The sequence below is a fragment of the Bubalus kerabau genome, chromosome 21 (genome assembly GCF_029407905.1).
Source record: "Bubalus kerabau isolate K-KA32 ecotype Philippines breed swamp buffalo chromosome 21, PCC_UOA_SB_1v2, whole genome shotgun sequence".
Taxonomy (NCBI): Eukaryota; Metazoa; Chordata; class Mammalia; order Artiodactyla; family Bovidae; genus Bubalus; species Bubalus kerabau.
In genome coordinates, this window is record NC_073644.1 from 28,441,844 (window position 1) to 28,459,445 (window position 17,602).

General features: G+C 38.4%; 1 protein-coding gene across 2 annotated transcripts in view; it reads left to right on the plus strand.

Moving 5' to 3' along the window:
- The window catches only part of TRAPPC8 (trafficking protein particle complex subunit 8), an 82,749-nt gene extending 67,083 nt beyond the window's left edge, over window positions 1-15,666 (plus strand). For both annotated transcript variants that reach the window (XM_055559405.1, XM_055559406.1), the window contains exons 26-29: window positions 2,937-3,038; window positions 6,983-7,128; window positions 13,291-13,380; window positions 14,619-15,666. In XM_055559405.1, coding sequence (XP_055415380.1) covers window positions 2,937-3,038; window positions 6,983-7,128; window positions 13,291-13,380; window positions 14,619-14,853 — 573 coding nt within the window. In that variant the 3' untranslated portion in view covers window positions 14,854-15,666. The remainder of the gene's footprint in view (window positions 1-2,936; window positions 3,039-6,982; window positions 7,129-13,290; window positions 13,381-14,618) is intronic.
- The last annotated feature ends 1,936 nt before the right edge of the window (window positions 15,667-17,602 follow it).

The window sequence follows — 17,602 nt, forward strand, 5'->3', positions numbered from 1 at the left end:
AAAGGAAAAATAATACCACATACCTCTAGATATCCATTACTCGGGCTCCAGCAGCCACTAATTTGCTGCTGTTCATTTTCCACCTGTATTCCATTAGCTCCTTTACTTTATTTTTACCTTCCTTTATTTTTTATTTTGTACTATATATTTTTAATGACATAATATTTCATCTGTAAAAGCATTTTGTAAACTGCTTTTCTAGCAAATGAGGACTTCCTTGTTGAATATAACCCTGCCATATGATTATCTCACTCTAATTAACAAAAAAATTCTTTATAATTACCTAATTGTTGATCTCTGAAATTTTCCGGATTGTTTGAAAATACCATTTTAATAAAAAAAAAAAAAAACCCAAACAGATTCAAATGCCATCTACACATACTCATGGCAAACTAGAATGAGGTAATTTAGGCATTGGTCTCCCCTAACTGAGGGTTCCATCCCGGGGTTGGGAAGTTCCCCTGGAGGAGGGCATGGCAACCCATTCCAGTGTTCTTGCCTAGAGAATCCTTACGGACAGAGAAGCCTGGTGGGCTACAGTCCATAGGGTTGCAAAGAGTCGGACATGACTGAAGTGACTTAGCACGCACACAAAGTTAACTTGAACTGTAATACAGAGATTTATTTTTCACAGTATACCCTTTTGTATCTTAAGTATGTGTCTTTAGAAATGATTCTAAACTGAAATTTAGGATCTTGCCTAGGGATATTCACCTGAACTATGTGAAGAGGTTTTATTTTGTATTGTCCAGTACAGAGGCCTTACACTGGGACATGTTCATGGTAGATGATCAGAACGTGCATTTTAAATTAATTCAGATGTTCTAGCGTGTTCTTTTTACCAAGCTGTACATTTTTAAATAAACTTTCCTGAAACCAAGCTGGCTTTACATGAGTTCCAATAAAAGTACTTAAGCAAATTGACTTTTGTTGAATATAGAGGGTAAAGATGCTTAATGCTAAAAGGATAAATTACACATTGTTACCTTGAAATCAAATGTCCTTGAAGCTTTGAGTCAAGAAAATTCTATTTTTAGCCTCAATAGCATTGCCCTTTTATGTAAACCAAGCATCCATTAAACGTATAATAGACCTTATGCATTTGTAGCTGTCACTCCACAAACGCCTGCAGTGTAACAATTGTAATATATCCGAGACAGGATCTTGAGTAATGTATGCTGTGTCCTGTACTTATTGTTGAGCCCACAGTAACCTTGGTTGGGGGGTGAGTTATTATTTTAAAAATCACCCTGAATGAAAATCAGCTACTATTATTGCTGATCACATGAAGAAGAAGAAAACTACCCAAGACTGTGATGCTCCACAGTTAGGAAATGGAAGTTTGAATAGATTAAAGGATGGGATATTGTCTGGTAGTGGCTAGTATCTGTGATAAGTTTATGATTGAGCTCATTTGAGAAAGTGACTAGTAGATTTTCCTTAGTGAGGGCTCTGGATAATGCACAAAGTGTCCCCTTGACTGAAAGAAAATTGACAATTCATTTAAGTTGTGGCGTGGATGCTTAGGAAACATAGCACTCTAATAAAGTGCGATTCAAAAGAAAACTAAGAACTTAGACAACATTTTTGTTTAAAAAAAAATTAGTTGTAAGGGGGTATGATTGAAAGTGTGAAAGTGTTACTCAGTCGTGTCCAACTGTGCAACCCCATGGACTGTAGCCCCCCAGGATCCTCTGCCCATGGGATTTTCCAGGCAAGAATACTGGAGTGGGTTGCCATGTCCTTCTCCAGGCGATCTTCCCAACCCAGGGATTGAACCCAGGTCTCCTGCATGGCAGGCAGATTCTTTACCATTTGAGCCACCAGGGAAAGCCCAAGGGGGTGTAATACAGCTTCTAATTGTTCTTAACCAAAAATAAAGGTTTGGTTTGAAAAACGAAGACTTTGTGCAGGAGAGACTGCATTATAGGGTTATGCATGATTTTTTTTTTGATCCCACAAGACCGCTGAAAGAGATGTGTGTCCTGTGTCAGGACTTGATCAGCTGTCATCCTCTCGATTAAAGGTCACTTCATCAAGTATTTATTTAACTCCTGCATTTCTCAGTTGTGCGTGGACAGATGCTAAGCAGGCCTTGGGCCTGCCTGGGCCTTAGTGCAGCACTTCTCCAAGTGTGATCAATGGATGGCAAATTGCCACACGTGTTAAGTATAGAAATTGAAAATAAACATTTTTGGAATGTTTATAGCATTTGACTAAGTAATTTTGAATCTGTTGAGTCTAATAGTTAAAAAACATTGGGCTTGTTAAAAAAAACGGAATTTAACTATCTGTATTTGCATAATGTGATGTTACGTGTATCAGAGCCATTTAGAGATTTTATTTTCTCCAGGATAGAAGAAGTTCAAGAAGAAGAATTACATGCTGGAATAAGTTTTAATATAGATTAAATTAGGCCATTGTATAAGAAGAAAAAAAGCCTTTTTTTTTTTAAGCTTACATACTTAAATTTAAGATCTCCAAGGACCTGGCATTTCCACTTATAAGATTTACAGTTATACTCACTGATTTTGCTCTACTGTGTGATAACTCTGGTATGTCTTAGAAGCACAAGTATAAAAAAAAGCCGTTTGCCTGTATATTGTCAATCCAGTAAAGAAAAAAGCTTGTGTTATGGTATATCACTGTTCTTTTTGGGCTAGCTTCTTAAGCACTCTAGAGAAAATTGGGAAAGGTTTCAAGATTTGTTTCTCCAATATCCAGGCCAACTGTTTTATACTGAGGCAGAGCAGATTTTGACAGATACTTTATTGATTGAAGGAATGAATAAAAGTTAGAAATGCTGACACAGTCATGAGTATTGGTATTTGATAGATATTAGCTGTAATACCTCAACTTTCCAGCAGATTTTGCCTTGGTTACTTTTGAGGTTACTGCCAAGCAGGGGTAACGTTTTTGTGTTTTGTTCTTCTTAGGCTTACGTAGTGGAAGACAGTAAGCAGCTTATTTTGGAAGGTCAGCACCATGTTGTTCTTCGCACTATAGGAAAAGAAGCTTTTTCATATCCTCAGAAACAGGTAATGACGTGCTTTGGGGCCTCCTGTGAACTTGTGGGGGAGTTTTGTTTGGTTGGTTTGTGTTTTTGAAGGTGTCTGATTTGTGCAAGCTTTTATACTGAGATTTGAGTTGGGGGTTGGTGGCAGAAAGCTGATTAAAATTAAAAGTGAACAAATTGATTTTGAAGTTTGTTAGCCCTTAATACCGGAGAAGGCAATGGCAACCCACTCCAGTACTCTTGCCTGGAAAATCCTATGGACGGAGGGGCCTGGTAGGCTGCAGTCCATGGGGTCACTAGGAGTCGGACACGACTGAGTGACTTCACTTTCACTTTTCACTTTCATGCATTGGAGAAGGAAATGGCAACCCACTCCAGTGTTCTTGTCTGGAGAATCCCAGGGACGGAGAGCCTGGTGGGCTGCCGTCTATGGGGTCACACAGAGTCAGATACAACTGAAGTGACTTAGCAGCAGCAGCCCTTAATACGGAGAAGGCATTGGCACCCCACTCCAGTACTCTTGCCTGGAAATTCCCATGGGCGGAGGAGCCTGGAAGGCTGCCGTCTATGGGGTCACTTTCACTTTTCACTTTCATGCGTTGGAGAAGGAAATGGCAACCCATTCCAGTGTTCTTGCCTAGAGAATCCCAGGGACGGGGGAGCCTGGTAGGCTGCTGTCTATGGGATCACACAGAGTCAGACACAACTGAAGCGACTTAGCAGCCGCAGCCCTTAATAGCATTAAGATGCATTTGTGATCTTGGAGTTTCCTAAGATACACTCTTTATTGAATCTAGAGCTCATAGTTATAAAAAGAATTGACTTCTGTGAGAGGAAGGAACCATATCCTCTATCTTACCTTGCTTATTGTTCAGCAGGCACACACCATTGCTAAACTTAATGGGGCTGGTCATATAGTGTAAAGGAGGGCCTCTGGAATTGCACAGCAGCTGATAGTTCTGTTTGTTTTCTCATTTCTCCTAAAATACTGTTTAATCTTATCAAAAGTTCTCATCATATATATAAATAAAATTTAAGCATATTAGTCCTGTGATTCAAAGTAAGTTAACAGACATCTGCCTATCTGCCCCTAAATACTTAGACTGAGTATTCCTGAAGACAAAGACAATCTTCTCCGTAATCACAGAAACCATTATTAATTCAGGAAGTTTAACATTGATGCAGTACTCATATATACAGTCTAAATTCAGATGTCATCAACTGTCTTAGTTATAAGACTTGGTTTGCTTTTTCCCATTCAGAATTCAGTCCAGGATCGCACGTTGTGTTCACTTGTCTCTTCAGTCTCTTTTAATCTGGAACATTTTCTGAACCTTTATTTTTCAGTTATCATGTAGACATTTTTGAAGAGCCTTGGCCAGTTATTTTAATGTAGAATAATACTTTGAATATTTCTTATGATCAAATTAAAGTCACACATTTTTAACTGAAATTTTTAACTGAAATACTTCCTAAGTGATGTTATATCCCTGTCAGTGTATTACATCAGAAGGCACATGAGAGTCTCCCCTGATGGTCCAGCAGTTAAGACTTTGCCTTTCAATGCAAGGGGTTGGTTCGATCCCTGGTTGGGGAGCTAAGATCCCTCACACCTCAGGGCCAAAAAACCAAAGCGTAAAACAAGATCAATATTGTAACAAATTCAATAGAAACTTTAAAAATGATCCATGTCAAAAAATCTTAAAAAAAAATAAAAAGGCACGTGATATTAATTCGTGCCATTAGAGGTGATGGATCATTTGATTAAGATATTACCTGCCATGTTTCTCCACAGTATTACTATTTTTTCTTTTTATTTATAAGAAGAAGTAATTGTGGGGAGATAATTTGGGACTATGTAAATGTGATTTCTCATCAAAGTTAGGTATACTAGCTTTACATTCCATTGGTAATAATATAATTTGAATTGATTTTTACTTTAGTGATGACTAATGGTAATTTTCTGTTAGGTTTAATGAAGATATGTTTAACCCCAAATCTGTTTCGTACTTTAAGAAAGTTTTTTTCCTCAAACTGATTTGATTAATTAAAAATCTCATTTATAAATTGTCATATTTTGATAATTTGGAACATCTCAAGGCAAGATTTTCACTTATAAAATGAAACAAAGTGTTTTCTATAAAATTTACTCATATGTTATATTCCCATTTTACAAAAATACTGTCTAGAGCATATCCTTTTTATTTCTCTGTATTTCACCTTTGAAATATTTTACGTGATTAGCTGAGTTGGGAGATGTGGCATGTTCATCATATTGAGGATAATATATATGGAGCTCAGAGACTTTTAAGATTGATGACGTAGTGCAATTTACTTGCATAACTTGATAAACTTTAGCTTACTTATAAAACAGGGAGTATTTTATATCTTGCCTCTCTTGTGATGGAACTCGCTGTCTTGGAGTATAACTCTCACCCTTATTGGAAAAAACTACTGTACAAATTGTCCAGCACTCACTGTGAAAATTGTTGCTGCTTTTAAGCTGAGAGAGAGGGACGCTTTTGTCAGTATTCCCTCAGTAAATTAGCTTCAGGTATTTGGTATCCTTTTATGGCTGCTGTTCATGTGTTTGCCTCCTGGTAGGTGGTATGTAGAGATTCAGTATAGTTTAGAAGTCTAAAATAACAGCTTGTTTATCTTAGATGATTATACTATGTTAAACAATAGGATATTTTTTGAACTTTTTATTAAAGTTTAACAAAAATGCAGAAGAGTGAGTTTTCAAAAATTGAAGAACACTCCAGTATAAGCAGGAGCCAGATTAAGAAGGGGAACATCAGATGTTCGGCTCCTCCTGGCTTCCAGGCACAAGTTTTTCCTCCTCCAGAGTAAACCTCTAGAGTCACTTTCCTCTCACTCATAAGTTAAAAACAAATTTGAATGTTGCTTTGGCAGCTGTATAAATCAAGGGTCAGCAAACTTTTTCTGAGGAAAGCTGGATAATAAACATTTCTGACTTTGCTGGCCAGAAGGTTTTTGTCAGAATTATTCATCTCTGTTGTTTAGAGTCCCAAAGCAGCCATAGCCAGTATGTAAACAAATGGATGTGGCTCTGTTTCCATAAAACTCTCTTTACAAAAACCAGAAGCAATCTGGCTTTGGCCCATGGGATGTGGTTTGCCAGTCCTAGGTGTAGATCAGATTCCACCTAGGCTACCAGGAAATTAAAAAATCAAAAATTTCTGATGGTAAAGGAAAATGGAGAAAAAAATTAATCAAGGAAGAGGACTTCCATGGTGGTCCAGTGGTTGGGAGTCTGCCTATCAATGCAGAGGATATGTGTTTGATCCTCGGTCTGGGAAGATACCACATGCCTGGGGACAGCTAGGCTGGTAGCCACAGCTAGTGAAGCCCATGCACCTAGAGCCTGTGCTCCACAGCGAGAGAACCCGTCCAGTGAGGAGCCTGTGCACTGCAACTCTAGAGAGGGTAGCCCCCACTCACTGCAGTTAGAGAAAGCACACCCACAGCAAGGAAGGCCAGTGCAGCCATAAATTAATAAGGAGAATATTTTTAAAAATTCTCGAAGCAGATGATATATACAATTGAATGTTTATAGCCTAAGTACTAAGCAGTTTTATTAGATGAGAAACACAGCAACTTTTGAAATTATTATTATTGTGAACCCATTTTTACATATGAGGAAATTAGGTCTTGAAGTATTAAATACCTTACCCAGGATCATAGAACTATTATGTGAGGTTGTTGGATATCAAGTTAACACTAGCACATAACAGACAATGAATAAATGATTACAGATCCTAGTTTTTTATCCTAGGTTGTATTGCACATGATTCCTACTGTTAGTTTGTTAGTTTTTACAGCAGAAAAAGTATTGTACATGCTTTACTTTATTTCCACTGGTTTTAGCTTCTTTTGTTTGTATCTGTTACACCTTACTTTAAGAAGGCAGTGTTTTCATTGTCATATTTTTTCTTTTCTCAGGAGCCACCAGAAATGGAACTATTAAAATTTTTTAGGCCAGAAAACACTACAGTTTCCTCAAGACCATCAGCAGAACAGCTTTCTAATCTTATTAAAACAAGTCTTCACTATCCAGAATCATTTAATCATCCCTTTCATCAAAAAAGGTTTGAGATGTATTTTTGTTAAAATTTTTCTGCAATATACACACCTGTATGTGCATGCACACACATCCACACATTTATTAATAGCATTAACACAAATATTGAAGAAGAAATCTAGACTAATATTGAGTCTACAGAAATTGCCATTAAGTAATTTACCTGTTACTATGGTTATTATATGTTGCTACTGTAATTAATAGATGGATATTTCCTCAGCCAATTAGTTGTCAGAAGTTTTCTTTTGATGAACATATTTATCATTAAGTCAAAAAGAAGGAAAAATAGTAAATCATTTTGTTTTTGTTTTAGATACAGAATAAACCTTAGACATGACTATGGTATAGATTCATCAGTTTACATTTAGACAGCATCATTGGCTTAAGGTTTACCAAGTGTTAAACTCTTGGGGGGTGATGTATTTATAATTTTGACAAATAGCTTGATTACATAAATTTGAGGTTCTAAAATAAAAGGTCCTAAGTCAGGTGATACTTCAAAAAGGAGCTGGTTTGCAGATATAAAACAAGATGGAGTGAAGTCTGTTAGAGCCAGTCTGTAAATTAGAATTGAAGGTGTAAGTTTTGGTGAAGTCACCATGGGTAGGGGTAGGGAAGAGGTGGGATAGAACAAAAGAGAAAGGTGACCCATAGAACAGTGGTATTGGAGAGATGAGCTAAGGAAAAAGGAGTCCATCAAGAAGACTGGTTGAGAAGTAGCAGTCAAAGAATTAGGAAGACAAGACCAGTGAGTAGAAAGTGGGATCACAGAGGTGGAGTGAGAGCAGTTCAAGGAGAGGAAAGTGGCTGCAAAAAGTAGTTTCATTAGTTCTAATGATAAAGAAATTGTTGATGATTTTGAGAAGACTCTTTAACTGTATGGGGGGTGGAAGCATGACACAGTAGGTTTTGAGGAGAGAGAGAGGTGGGAAGGAAGTAAGGATACTGGTGTAGACCACCAGCCCTTCAGGAAGCCTGGCTGTGAACAGGGATCAGGGAATACCCTTCAGTATTACTGTTTACTTACTTAGAAGATAACGGATTGTATTTATGGTCTTGAAGGAAGTGATGGGACGCAAGAAAGGCGACAAAACCCTTAATAGATGAAAAGGTAACGCTGAAAAGTGGCAGGATTAGCTTTGGACAGAAAGATGAAAGTAGGGAGAAATTTTAACAAGTTTGCATATGCCTCCCTTTTAGAGAGTTTGTAGGAGCAAGGTTAAGTACTCAAAGTACTCTAGGAAATGAGAAAGGGTAGAGAATTTTTAAAAGTGAAATTTGAGGATAACTACTGAGAGGAATGAGAAGCCGGCTGAGAACAGAGTGCTGGGCAAAATGAAGACCTTCACAGAGGCTTAGGAGCAGCAGAAGTATCTAAAACGTAACTTGAATGGTGCCAACCATTTTTAAACCTTTTTATTGTGAAATATAACACATAAAAAAGTGAAGTTGCTCAGTTGTGTCCGACTCTTTGTGACCCCATGGACTGTAGCCCATCAGGCTCCATCCATGGGATTTTCCAGGCAAGAATACTGAAGTGAGTTGCCATTTCCTTCTCCAGGGGATCTTCCCCATCCAGGGATTGAATCCAGGTCTCCCACATTTTAGGCAGACGCTTTACCATCTGAGCCACCAGGGAAGTATAACACATAGAAAAGTTCTCAAAACTGAAAATGTGTGGCCACAGTGATTCTTTTCCATAAAACTAATACCCAAAAAATCATCTCTAGGGAAGAAATTTAAAAATTGCTAGCAGTCTCAGAAGCCCCCTGTGTACTTGCCGTCCATTCCCAGTATTAGCAGTCATTTCTTTGCTCCTCTTTATAATTTTCCAACCAAGTTTACATCTCCATATTTTGATTTTTGTGGGGTTTTTGAACTTTATTGTATAAGTGGTATTATACAGAGTTTATTCTTTTTATGCCCAGTTTCTTTCAAACTAGTTTTACTAATTAGTACATCCCCACTAGTAGTACGTGGGAGTTCCTTCTGTTGATACCTTTACCAACACTTTCTGTTGTCAGACTTGTAAAAGTTTTAGCCATTTAAGTTATTTTTAAATACTTTTGGTCTTAAATCTTTGTCTAGGTCTCAATTGTTTGGTGCTCAGTCTGTGTGCCTTTGACTGACAGAGGCATGCTGGTATCACTTGAGAAAATTAAAAAAACAAGGAAGATGCTTTGATCCTACTCCCACAGATTCCCATTTGATTGGCCAAGGGTGCAGGCAGGACATCCAGAGTTCCTGAAGTTCTCCAGGTGATTCTAATGTGCAGCCAAAGCTGAGGAAAGAAATGTTTTATCTCTACTGAACCTGTCTTGATTTCACACGCTTCCATAGACAGTTTTGATTCCATAATATTTCATTTTACCTCACGGTTCTACTTTGTCCCTGTTTATCAAACCCTGTCCTGCATCATGTATTTCCTGAACATCTTAGATTCCATGGTGCTGCTTAGTGGTTAAAACCTGGGCTGTGTGTTAGAGGCTGGAACATGAAGGACTTCTCCATGTGATTTTGTTAGGGTTGAAAAGCATCATAGAAACTTGGCAGTGCAGGGAAGTATGTAAAACAGGACAGATTTGATCAAACTAAAGCAGAACAGTGAGCTAAAATAAAGTATCACAGAATTCAAACTGTGCATGGAAGTATGTGAAAACAAGGAAGGGTCGAGAAGGATAAGATACGGCAGTTTCTTCCAACTTGGCTGCACATTAGAATCACCTGGAGAATTTTTAAAATCTTGGTGTTCAGGCCAGTTAAATCAGAACCTCTGGGAATAGGACCCAGGTGTCTGTCTATTTTAAATAAATCCTCAGATTGCCACAATAATGCTTTGTGAGACACCACTCCAGAATTCAGTAGCTTACAGGCATTTATTCCCACGCTCACGGGTGTGCAGAGCATCGACATCTTTGATTCTCCTTCAGGCTGGGTTGGTTGGATTCACATCTGTGCACATGTATTTTGGGGGTCAGTCCAAATGGGCAGCAACTAGCTGTTCTTCTCATGGCGTATCTCTGAAACAAAAAGTGAGCCACGTTGCAGTAGCACATTTAAAGCTTCTGCTTGCATCGGTCATTATTACTCCATTGGCCAAATAGCCTCTCCTTCACAGTCAACAAAGATGATCCCCCATCACACAGCTGGAACGTGAGGGGAGTGAATAATTGTTAAACAATAATGACCATTACCACAGTAATCAGGGTTGAGAATCGGTGAAGTAGAGGGTCAAATGATTGGACATTCCAGTGAAACTGAAGATCAGAAGCATAATTGAGTGAGAGAGCTGGCGATCGTGGTCAGTGAGTGGAAAAGCTGAGGAGTATTTCAGAGGTAGTTATTTTAGGTGACTAAAAAAAAACTCACAGTTAAGTCATGAAAGACAGATGACTGAGTTTTGAATACTCCTGGTGGTTATGGAGGTGATACATTAAGGGTTTGAGAAGGAGCTGAATAAATTGTCTACCTAAACAGTGAAGTTCACCAAAAAGATGACAAAATTCAGGATTGAAAAGAAGAAAGCAAACTCAAGCAGAAGCTTTTAATGAATGAAACCGGTAAGATGATGTGGAAGAGGAGGCCTGTGCAGTGCCTTCTGTCTAGGTGGCAGGCCTCTGCTTGACCCACATCGTAGATGAATCAAGGGTGGGGGGGGGGGGGGTGAAGCAGATGCTTCCCTCATCTTTACCTCAGATATTTCAAAATGCTTATCCCTTCACCTGTCCCAAGGAATCTCTGTTGCACTAAGTTACGTTCACTAGTTTAGTTTGTCAGTTTGAGGGCAAAGAAAAAGAACAAAAACCTTGGAGTAGTTTATGACAAAAGTGGAGGTGTTTTTATAGGAGAGAGAGGAGGAAGAACTCAACAAGGGGTATTAACTACATTAATGAGACATTCTGGCCTGAGATGCGAAAGATGCTGGAAGATAAACAGCATCTGTTATGGCAAGGCCTGTAGAGGCAGCTGTGTCCTCAGCCAGATTTCAGTTAAAGTGAGGTGTGGCACATAAAGAGAAGAGACCGAGGATCTGGAAGAGTGTTCTTAATGCCATGGGAAGTGGGGAGGGGCGCGACAGGAGGCAACTTGGTCATGGCAGTGGGACACAGGGCAGCAGAGGAATGAGAATACGAGAAACAACAAAGTGTCAAACTGGGGTTAGCTGCCATCGCTCCTCACAGTAAGAAGGTGTGTTAAATAGTGTTTGTGAAGCTTTTGAACTTGTGCTAGGCATTATTGTCAGTGCTTAGCATATTTGATCTTACCAGCCACCACAAGACACTCAAGAGATGGGTAAAGTTATTATTCCTAGGTTACAGTTGAGGAAACTGAGAAACAGAATTGTTGAGCTGACATGTGAACCCTAGCAGTCTGACTCTAGAATTCATGCTGTTAATAATACCAGATGTTAGTGGTGGGGGAATGGTTGTTAGCAGTTTGGTCTCTAGGCACTGTTTTTGGCTCATCAGATGAGCATTTTAGAAAGGCTGTTGTGTGAAGCAGTGATTTTTGAAAGGTGGTCCCAGAGCAGCAGCAGTTGGGAACTTATTAGAAACGCAGATTTTGGGCCCCACCCAGCCCTTCTGAATGAGAAACTCTGGGGATGGAGCCCAGCAGTCTCTTTTATCAAGCCCTCCTGTGACTGTGATGCACGTTGTAGTGGGAGGATCACACGTCAGGTATGAGAAACACCCAGTCGAAGATTGGTTTACGTCAGAACACTAATTCAGAGGTGATTAGTAAACCAAGAGATGCAGTGACCTGAACTCGTAAGGAATGTGAATTTTGAGTGAAGTCACCAGCCTCCAGAGCTGTGTGGGAAACAGAATTGATAGGAATTTGTGACGAATAGTAGAAAGTTGGGAATGGGGGGCTAATGAGGCAGTAGCCCCCATTCCCACTTTAAAAAAAAAAATACTTGGGATGATGCCCAAGCTTTGCTGGGGAGATGAGAGTGCTATTCACTGAAACAGTGATGGAGGAAGAAGAGGAATGAAGATAATGACTTTGGGGTAAGGAAGCATCCAGATGTTCTTATTTCTTTCACTGGAAGCATTTAGATAGAGCATGGAGGATTTGAGGCTCAAGTGGCAACACTGCTAGAGGTCCTGAGGTTTTGCTTTGGGTTGCAAGTTACATGACTTGAATTTAACTTAATGAGGGGCTCTAGACTGGACCACTGTTCATTAGTCTAGGTTGTCCTCCATTCCTGTGAGAAGTTTGTGGGGAAGGTAAGGGTGTAGCACCAGTATAATCTAAGGATGAGTTTTTGAAATTAACCTAGTTTTTGTCTAGGGAAATCTGTTATTTGCAGTGTGGTTTTGGAAGCGTTTCTTAGTAAGGGGATATAAAATTTTTGAGAGCATAAAATATATTATCTGAGCAGAATTTTAATATTGTGTGAGCTCATAAGATTTTTTTACTATTGTTCTTTATGTTAATAGGGTAACGTATTTTAAATAATACTATGTAACCAGGCTTCATTTGTGCATAGAGTATGTTCATTTATTATGTTCTTAATATGAACTCTGTACCAGTCTGTTCTTAGGTCCTCTTCTGTCACTCCCTGTCCTTTCTCCTGTGCTATGTGAGATCAGAAACTAGGTTAACTGAGCAAATATGTCTACTTGAAAGGGCTTTTCTCATAACTGGCTATACAGAAATAATTCTCATAGTCTCCCAAACATGATGGCTTCTGTACAGATTTGATAGAATAGTAAATGTCAATCTAGGCCAAGTTCTCAAAGTTAAGTAATTTTTGAGAAACACAAAGAACAGCATTAGTTGTTGGCACCTTTTCACGATTTTTTTTCCCTCCGTTTGTCTTTCTTCGTTGCAGTTGTTTCCTTCTGTTTTTCATTTTGGGAAATAACAACCTAGAAACATTCTGGTTATTTTTAAAGATTAGCTTTAATAAAAGGAAATAAAAATGGTTTTGTGAATGTATATATTCTAATATTTAGTATTCAAGCATTGTATTAATATGTTTTACTTCTTATTTATGCAACTCATTTAGCTTGAGTGATTTTAGAACTCAATTTTTTTCCTTACTTGAATATAATTATTTTTGAGGATCTTATGCTGTTAGGTAACTGTAAGTTTTATTTTCAAGAAAGTGTTTTTGTTTTCAATACCCCACTAATCTTTTTTTGGTTTTTCTTTTCCACAGCCTTTGTTTAGTACCAGTGACCCTTTTACTTTCCAATTGTTCCAAGGCCGACGTCGATGTAATAGTTGATCTTCGGCATAAAACAACAAGGTAAAGATTTATTTAGGGCAGGTTTATTTTATAGTTAAAGATTGAGTTGAAAGTAGTTTAATATTTTGAAATTATGCAAATAATTATCTAATATAGATAGAGTTTACTCAGGCATACCGTTTTTTGTTTGGTATTAAGAAGTGTTAGCAAAGGGACTTGCCAACTCTGTGCTCCCAAGGCAGGCATCCCAGGTTCGATCCCTGGTCGGGGAACTAGATCCCACATGCCACAGCTAAGATTGAAGATCCTGTGTGCTGCAACTAAGACTTGGCACAGCCAAATAAAAAAAGAAGTGTTAGAGAAGAGTTACAGAGATTTGTCTTAGCATTTCAGTAGTCGCAAATGAAAACTGGTTTCTAAAAGCAGCAATTCTGGCCAGAGGTGACAATTTTTATAAAAGCTTGTTGGTGATAAAGAACTCTAAACTTGAAAATCAGTAAGTTCATGATAGAAGTTTTTTTGGTCTTGTTTTGTGATTTATAAAACAATGCTGCTGCTGCTGCTAAGTTGCTGCAGTCGTGTCCGACTCTGTGCGACCCCATGGACTGCAGCCTACTAGGCTCCTCCGTCCCTGGAATTCTCCAGACAAGAACACTGGAGTGGGTTGTCATTTCCTTCTCCAGCAACAGCAAAAAAAAAAAAAAAAAAAATGCAGGTCTATATTGGCACTCCTAAGAGCTAGGTGCTTTTCAGAATTCAGAAAATTTGAGATCTTTAGAAAAGCAGTGTGAAGCATATGCTGATTATTAATTACGGTATAACACTGCAAACAGGATCTGGGTCAGCTATCTGAAATCTGAACACATTTTGTGTATCATAAATTAATTAACTAATGTCTTATTGGTAGACACTGGGTTGGTCTCCATGTTTCAATATTATAAACAGTCTAAATATTATAACCATTCTTATATATACATTTATTTTTATGTATGGAGAACCAGGTGGTTAAAAGCTCAGGTTTGAAATCAGGTTTCCTATTTACTGGCTGCTGTTGTGAGTGTTAAATGAGATAATTCATTCTTAGCATTAAGTCTAGAACATAGTAACTGTTAATAAATGTTAGTTATAGAAATAGTAATATTAGTTATTACTATTGATGTTATTATTAATAAACAGTTGGCATCATAAATAATTTCTAGAATTAGAGTTGCTGGATGAAAGGGATGTGTTACGGGGCTTTGGCAAAAAATTCCTGAAGAAAAAATATCCTCCAACTTACCATTTTCCTCCTCCCTTAGCCCAGAAGCTTTGGAAATCCATGGATCATTTACATGGCTGGGACAAACACAGTATAAACTTCAGCTTAAAAGCCAGGAGATTCACAGTTTGCAGCTGAAAGCATGCTTTGTCCACACGGGTGTTTATAACCTTGGAACTCCTAGGGTGTTTGCCAAGTTATCGGACCAAGTCACAGTATTTGAAACAAGTCAGCAGAGCTCCATGCCTGCCCTGATCATCATCAATAATGTGTGACACCTTACAGATTTGTACTGAAATGCACAAGAATCAGTTTTATTTTACTGGATGGGTTTTACAGCAGTATTTGAAATGCCTAACTTGTTCGGGAGGTTGGTGTCGGATCACTGCAGAATACTTTTGGTTTGTCTATTTGTTGATGATGCAAAGCACGTTGGACTGAGAATACTTAAATTCTTTTTTTGTATTTCTTTAAACCCTGGTAATAATTTACACGCTCATAATACAGAATTTCAGCATATCCATGCACCTTATTAAGCCCCATCTTAAAACCAGTGTCTAAGTCTGCTGTTACAACTTACTGATGGTATATGAGCATTAGGAGATGATTTGAAGAAAGAAAAGGCCTTGTTGGCAATACTCCTTTTAAGCCATTAGTCTATAAATTCCAGCTTTACTGTGAAGTTCTATAGAGTGTCAAATACACGGTTTGTTGTCTTACTTCACACAATTCTCTAAAATCAGTTTTGAACTTGGGTTATGAGTCTTCATACTTCAGTATCTGGTTGTTCCTATGGCTTATACATAACTTTGTAAAAAGAAAAAAATTTTTTTCTGATGCTTTGAATATAGTTTTGAAAGGAGTTGACTTCCCCCCCTCTCATTCATCTCAGCATAGAGTGCACTATTTCACAATATGAGATTTTTGTCATTTAAATTATCATATTCTTTATTATGTAACTTTAACAATTGAGTTGATCTGTTTAAAATATAAATCTACTCAAGTTAATTAAAAATAAGCTTTTCAAAAATGTATTATATTTATAACAAATGTACTGTAAATAGAATAAAGACATGCTATTCACTGTATAGATTTATTAGATGCCTTTTAAAAAAAATTCTGAGAACGTAATATATTCTTTATTCAAAATCAGTGCCAACCATATTATTATAGCAGGTAGAAGATCAGTTTCCTGAGAAAGTGTTACCTTTGTTTCCAAAAGTGAAGAACAGTCTTTGTTCCTACAGCCCTTGCTGGCTGTGTTATAAATGAGCAAATGCATTTTGTCTTTAAATGTGTCATGTCTGATACCCAGTTACAACTTTGATAATCCTTTCATATCTTGGGAGAAAGGAAGATCAATGCTTATTGGCACTGTTGTGTCAATAACCACAGTGCAGACTCTGATGCTGGTTATGGAGGACTAGGTAATGTAGCTCTCCTGCTGAAGAAAAGCAAAACGTCGGAACGAAATCAAAGAAAATGTTTTACTGCTAAAAACAAAGCGTTGTCAATATAGTTCGTTATTAGAAGACCGAAATCCAGGAGAAGCCTAGAGAGATGAGACTTGGGCCTACTTTGCCTTGGGAGGTTTGCCCACATAGGAAGAAGCAGCTGAGAAGCGGAGCCTACAGTTAACTTACTTTAAGATAAGAAGTATAGGTCAGGAGGACTATTTGAAACTGAAGGAAGGAGAGAAAAAGGATAGAAAGTAGGCCCCCAGAAGATAAGAAACCTACTGGATTCTGTAAGAAAGTCTTATACATTTATTTGGAGTCTGAGAAAGGGGAGAGGATAGGGCAGAAGCAGTATAGGATTTGAGAATTTTCCGAGATGGACAAGTTACAGCTTCAAGTAGTTCAGTAAATCCCAGACAACATAAATAAAAAGGAACCTGTATCCAGATGCATTGTAGTGAAACTTCTGGAATTTAAAGACAAGGAGAACCTGTCCTGAGTACAGAAGACAAAACTTACCATTTGCTACCATGAGCAAATGGTAGCAGTAATTCAACTGATAGCAGATTTCTGAACAAAAATAGTGAAAGCCAGAAGATAGTTCCTTTCAGTCCTTTGAAGATACTCTAAGCCTGAATTCTAAACGACAAGGCTACCTGTCAAGGGAAGTGAAACAAAGATATTTTCAGACAAAACCAGAGAGTTTACTTCCTTCCTGGTGACTGAGGATAATGGTGTGTGTGTGTGTGTGTGTACATACATATGTGTGTACCTGCATGCACATATGCTCCATCATGTCTGACTCTTTGCAGCCCCATGGACTGTATCCCACCAGGTGCCTCTGTCCATGGGATTTTCCAGGCAATACTGAAGTGGGTTGCTATTGACTCCTCCAGGGGATCTTCCCGACCCAGCCATCAAACCTGCGTCTCTTGTGACTCCTGCCTTGGCAGGCAGAATTTTAACCACTGAGCCACCTAGGAAACCCTATGGTGTCTACCTAAATCTAAATCTTTGCACTCATTCTCCAAATGAAGTATACAAATCAGTAAGAGCAATTGAAACCATGCCTACCTTGTGCTTTTAGCATAACTAGACAGAATACTAACTTTAGAGTATCTGCACATAATCTGCCTATCTTGAGAATCTATGGCAAGTCTTTATAGAACGGATGGATGTGGGGACAGGAATCTGGAAGGACACTGTGGAAGGGAGATAAGAGAACTGGGCTTAAGAGTGAGCCAAAATCACTCAACAAAGAGAAAGTCATCCTGACTCTTAAAAGTATGAGGCATCTGGTAGACCGGAGCTCTTGTGACAGGCAAGGCACTTGAAGCTTTGCAGTGGGGCATTGTAGGAGCAGAGGGGGAACAGGGTCTGTCCATCACATGGCTAAGGAAGTGCCTCCTGATAGGAATTAGTGTTGAGTATTTTGAGGCTTGTGCAGCTCAAATCAAGTGAAATTGTTCCATTAAAGATTTGGACCCTTTGGCCTGAGTTCCAGAAGACTCCATTAAAACAACCTAGAGGACTGGGATAGGATGGGGAGGGAGGTTCAAAAAGGAGG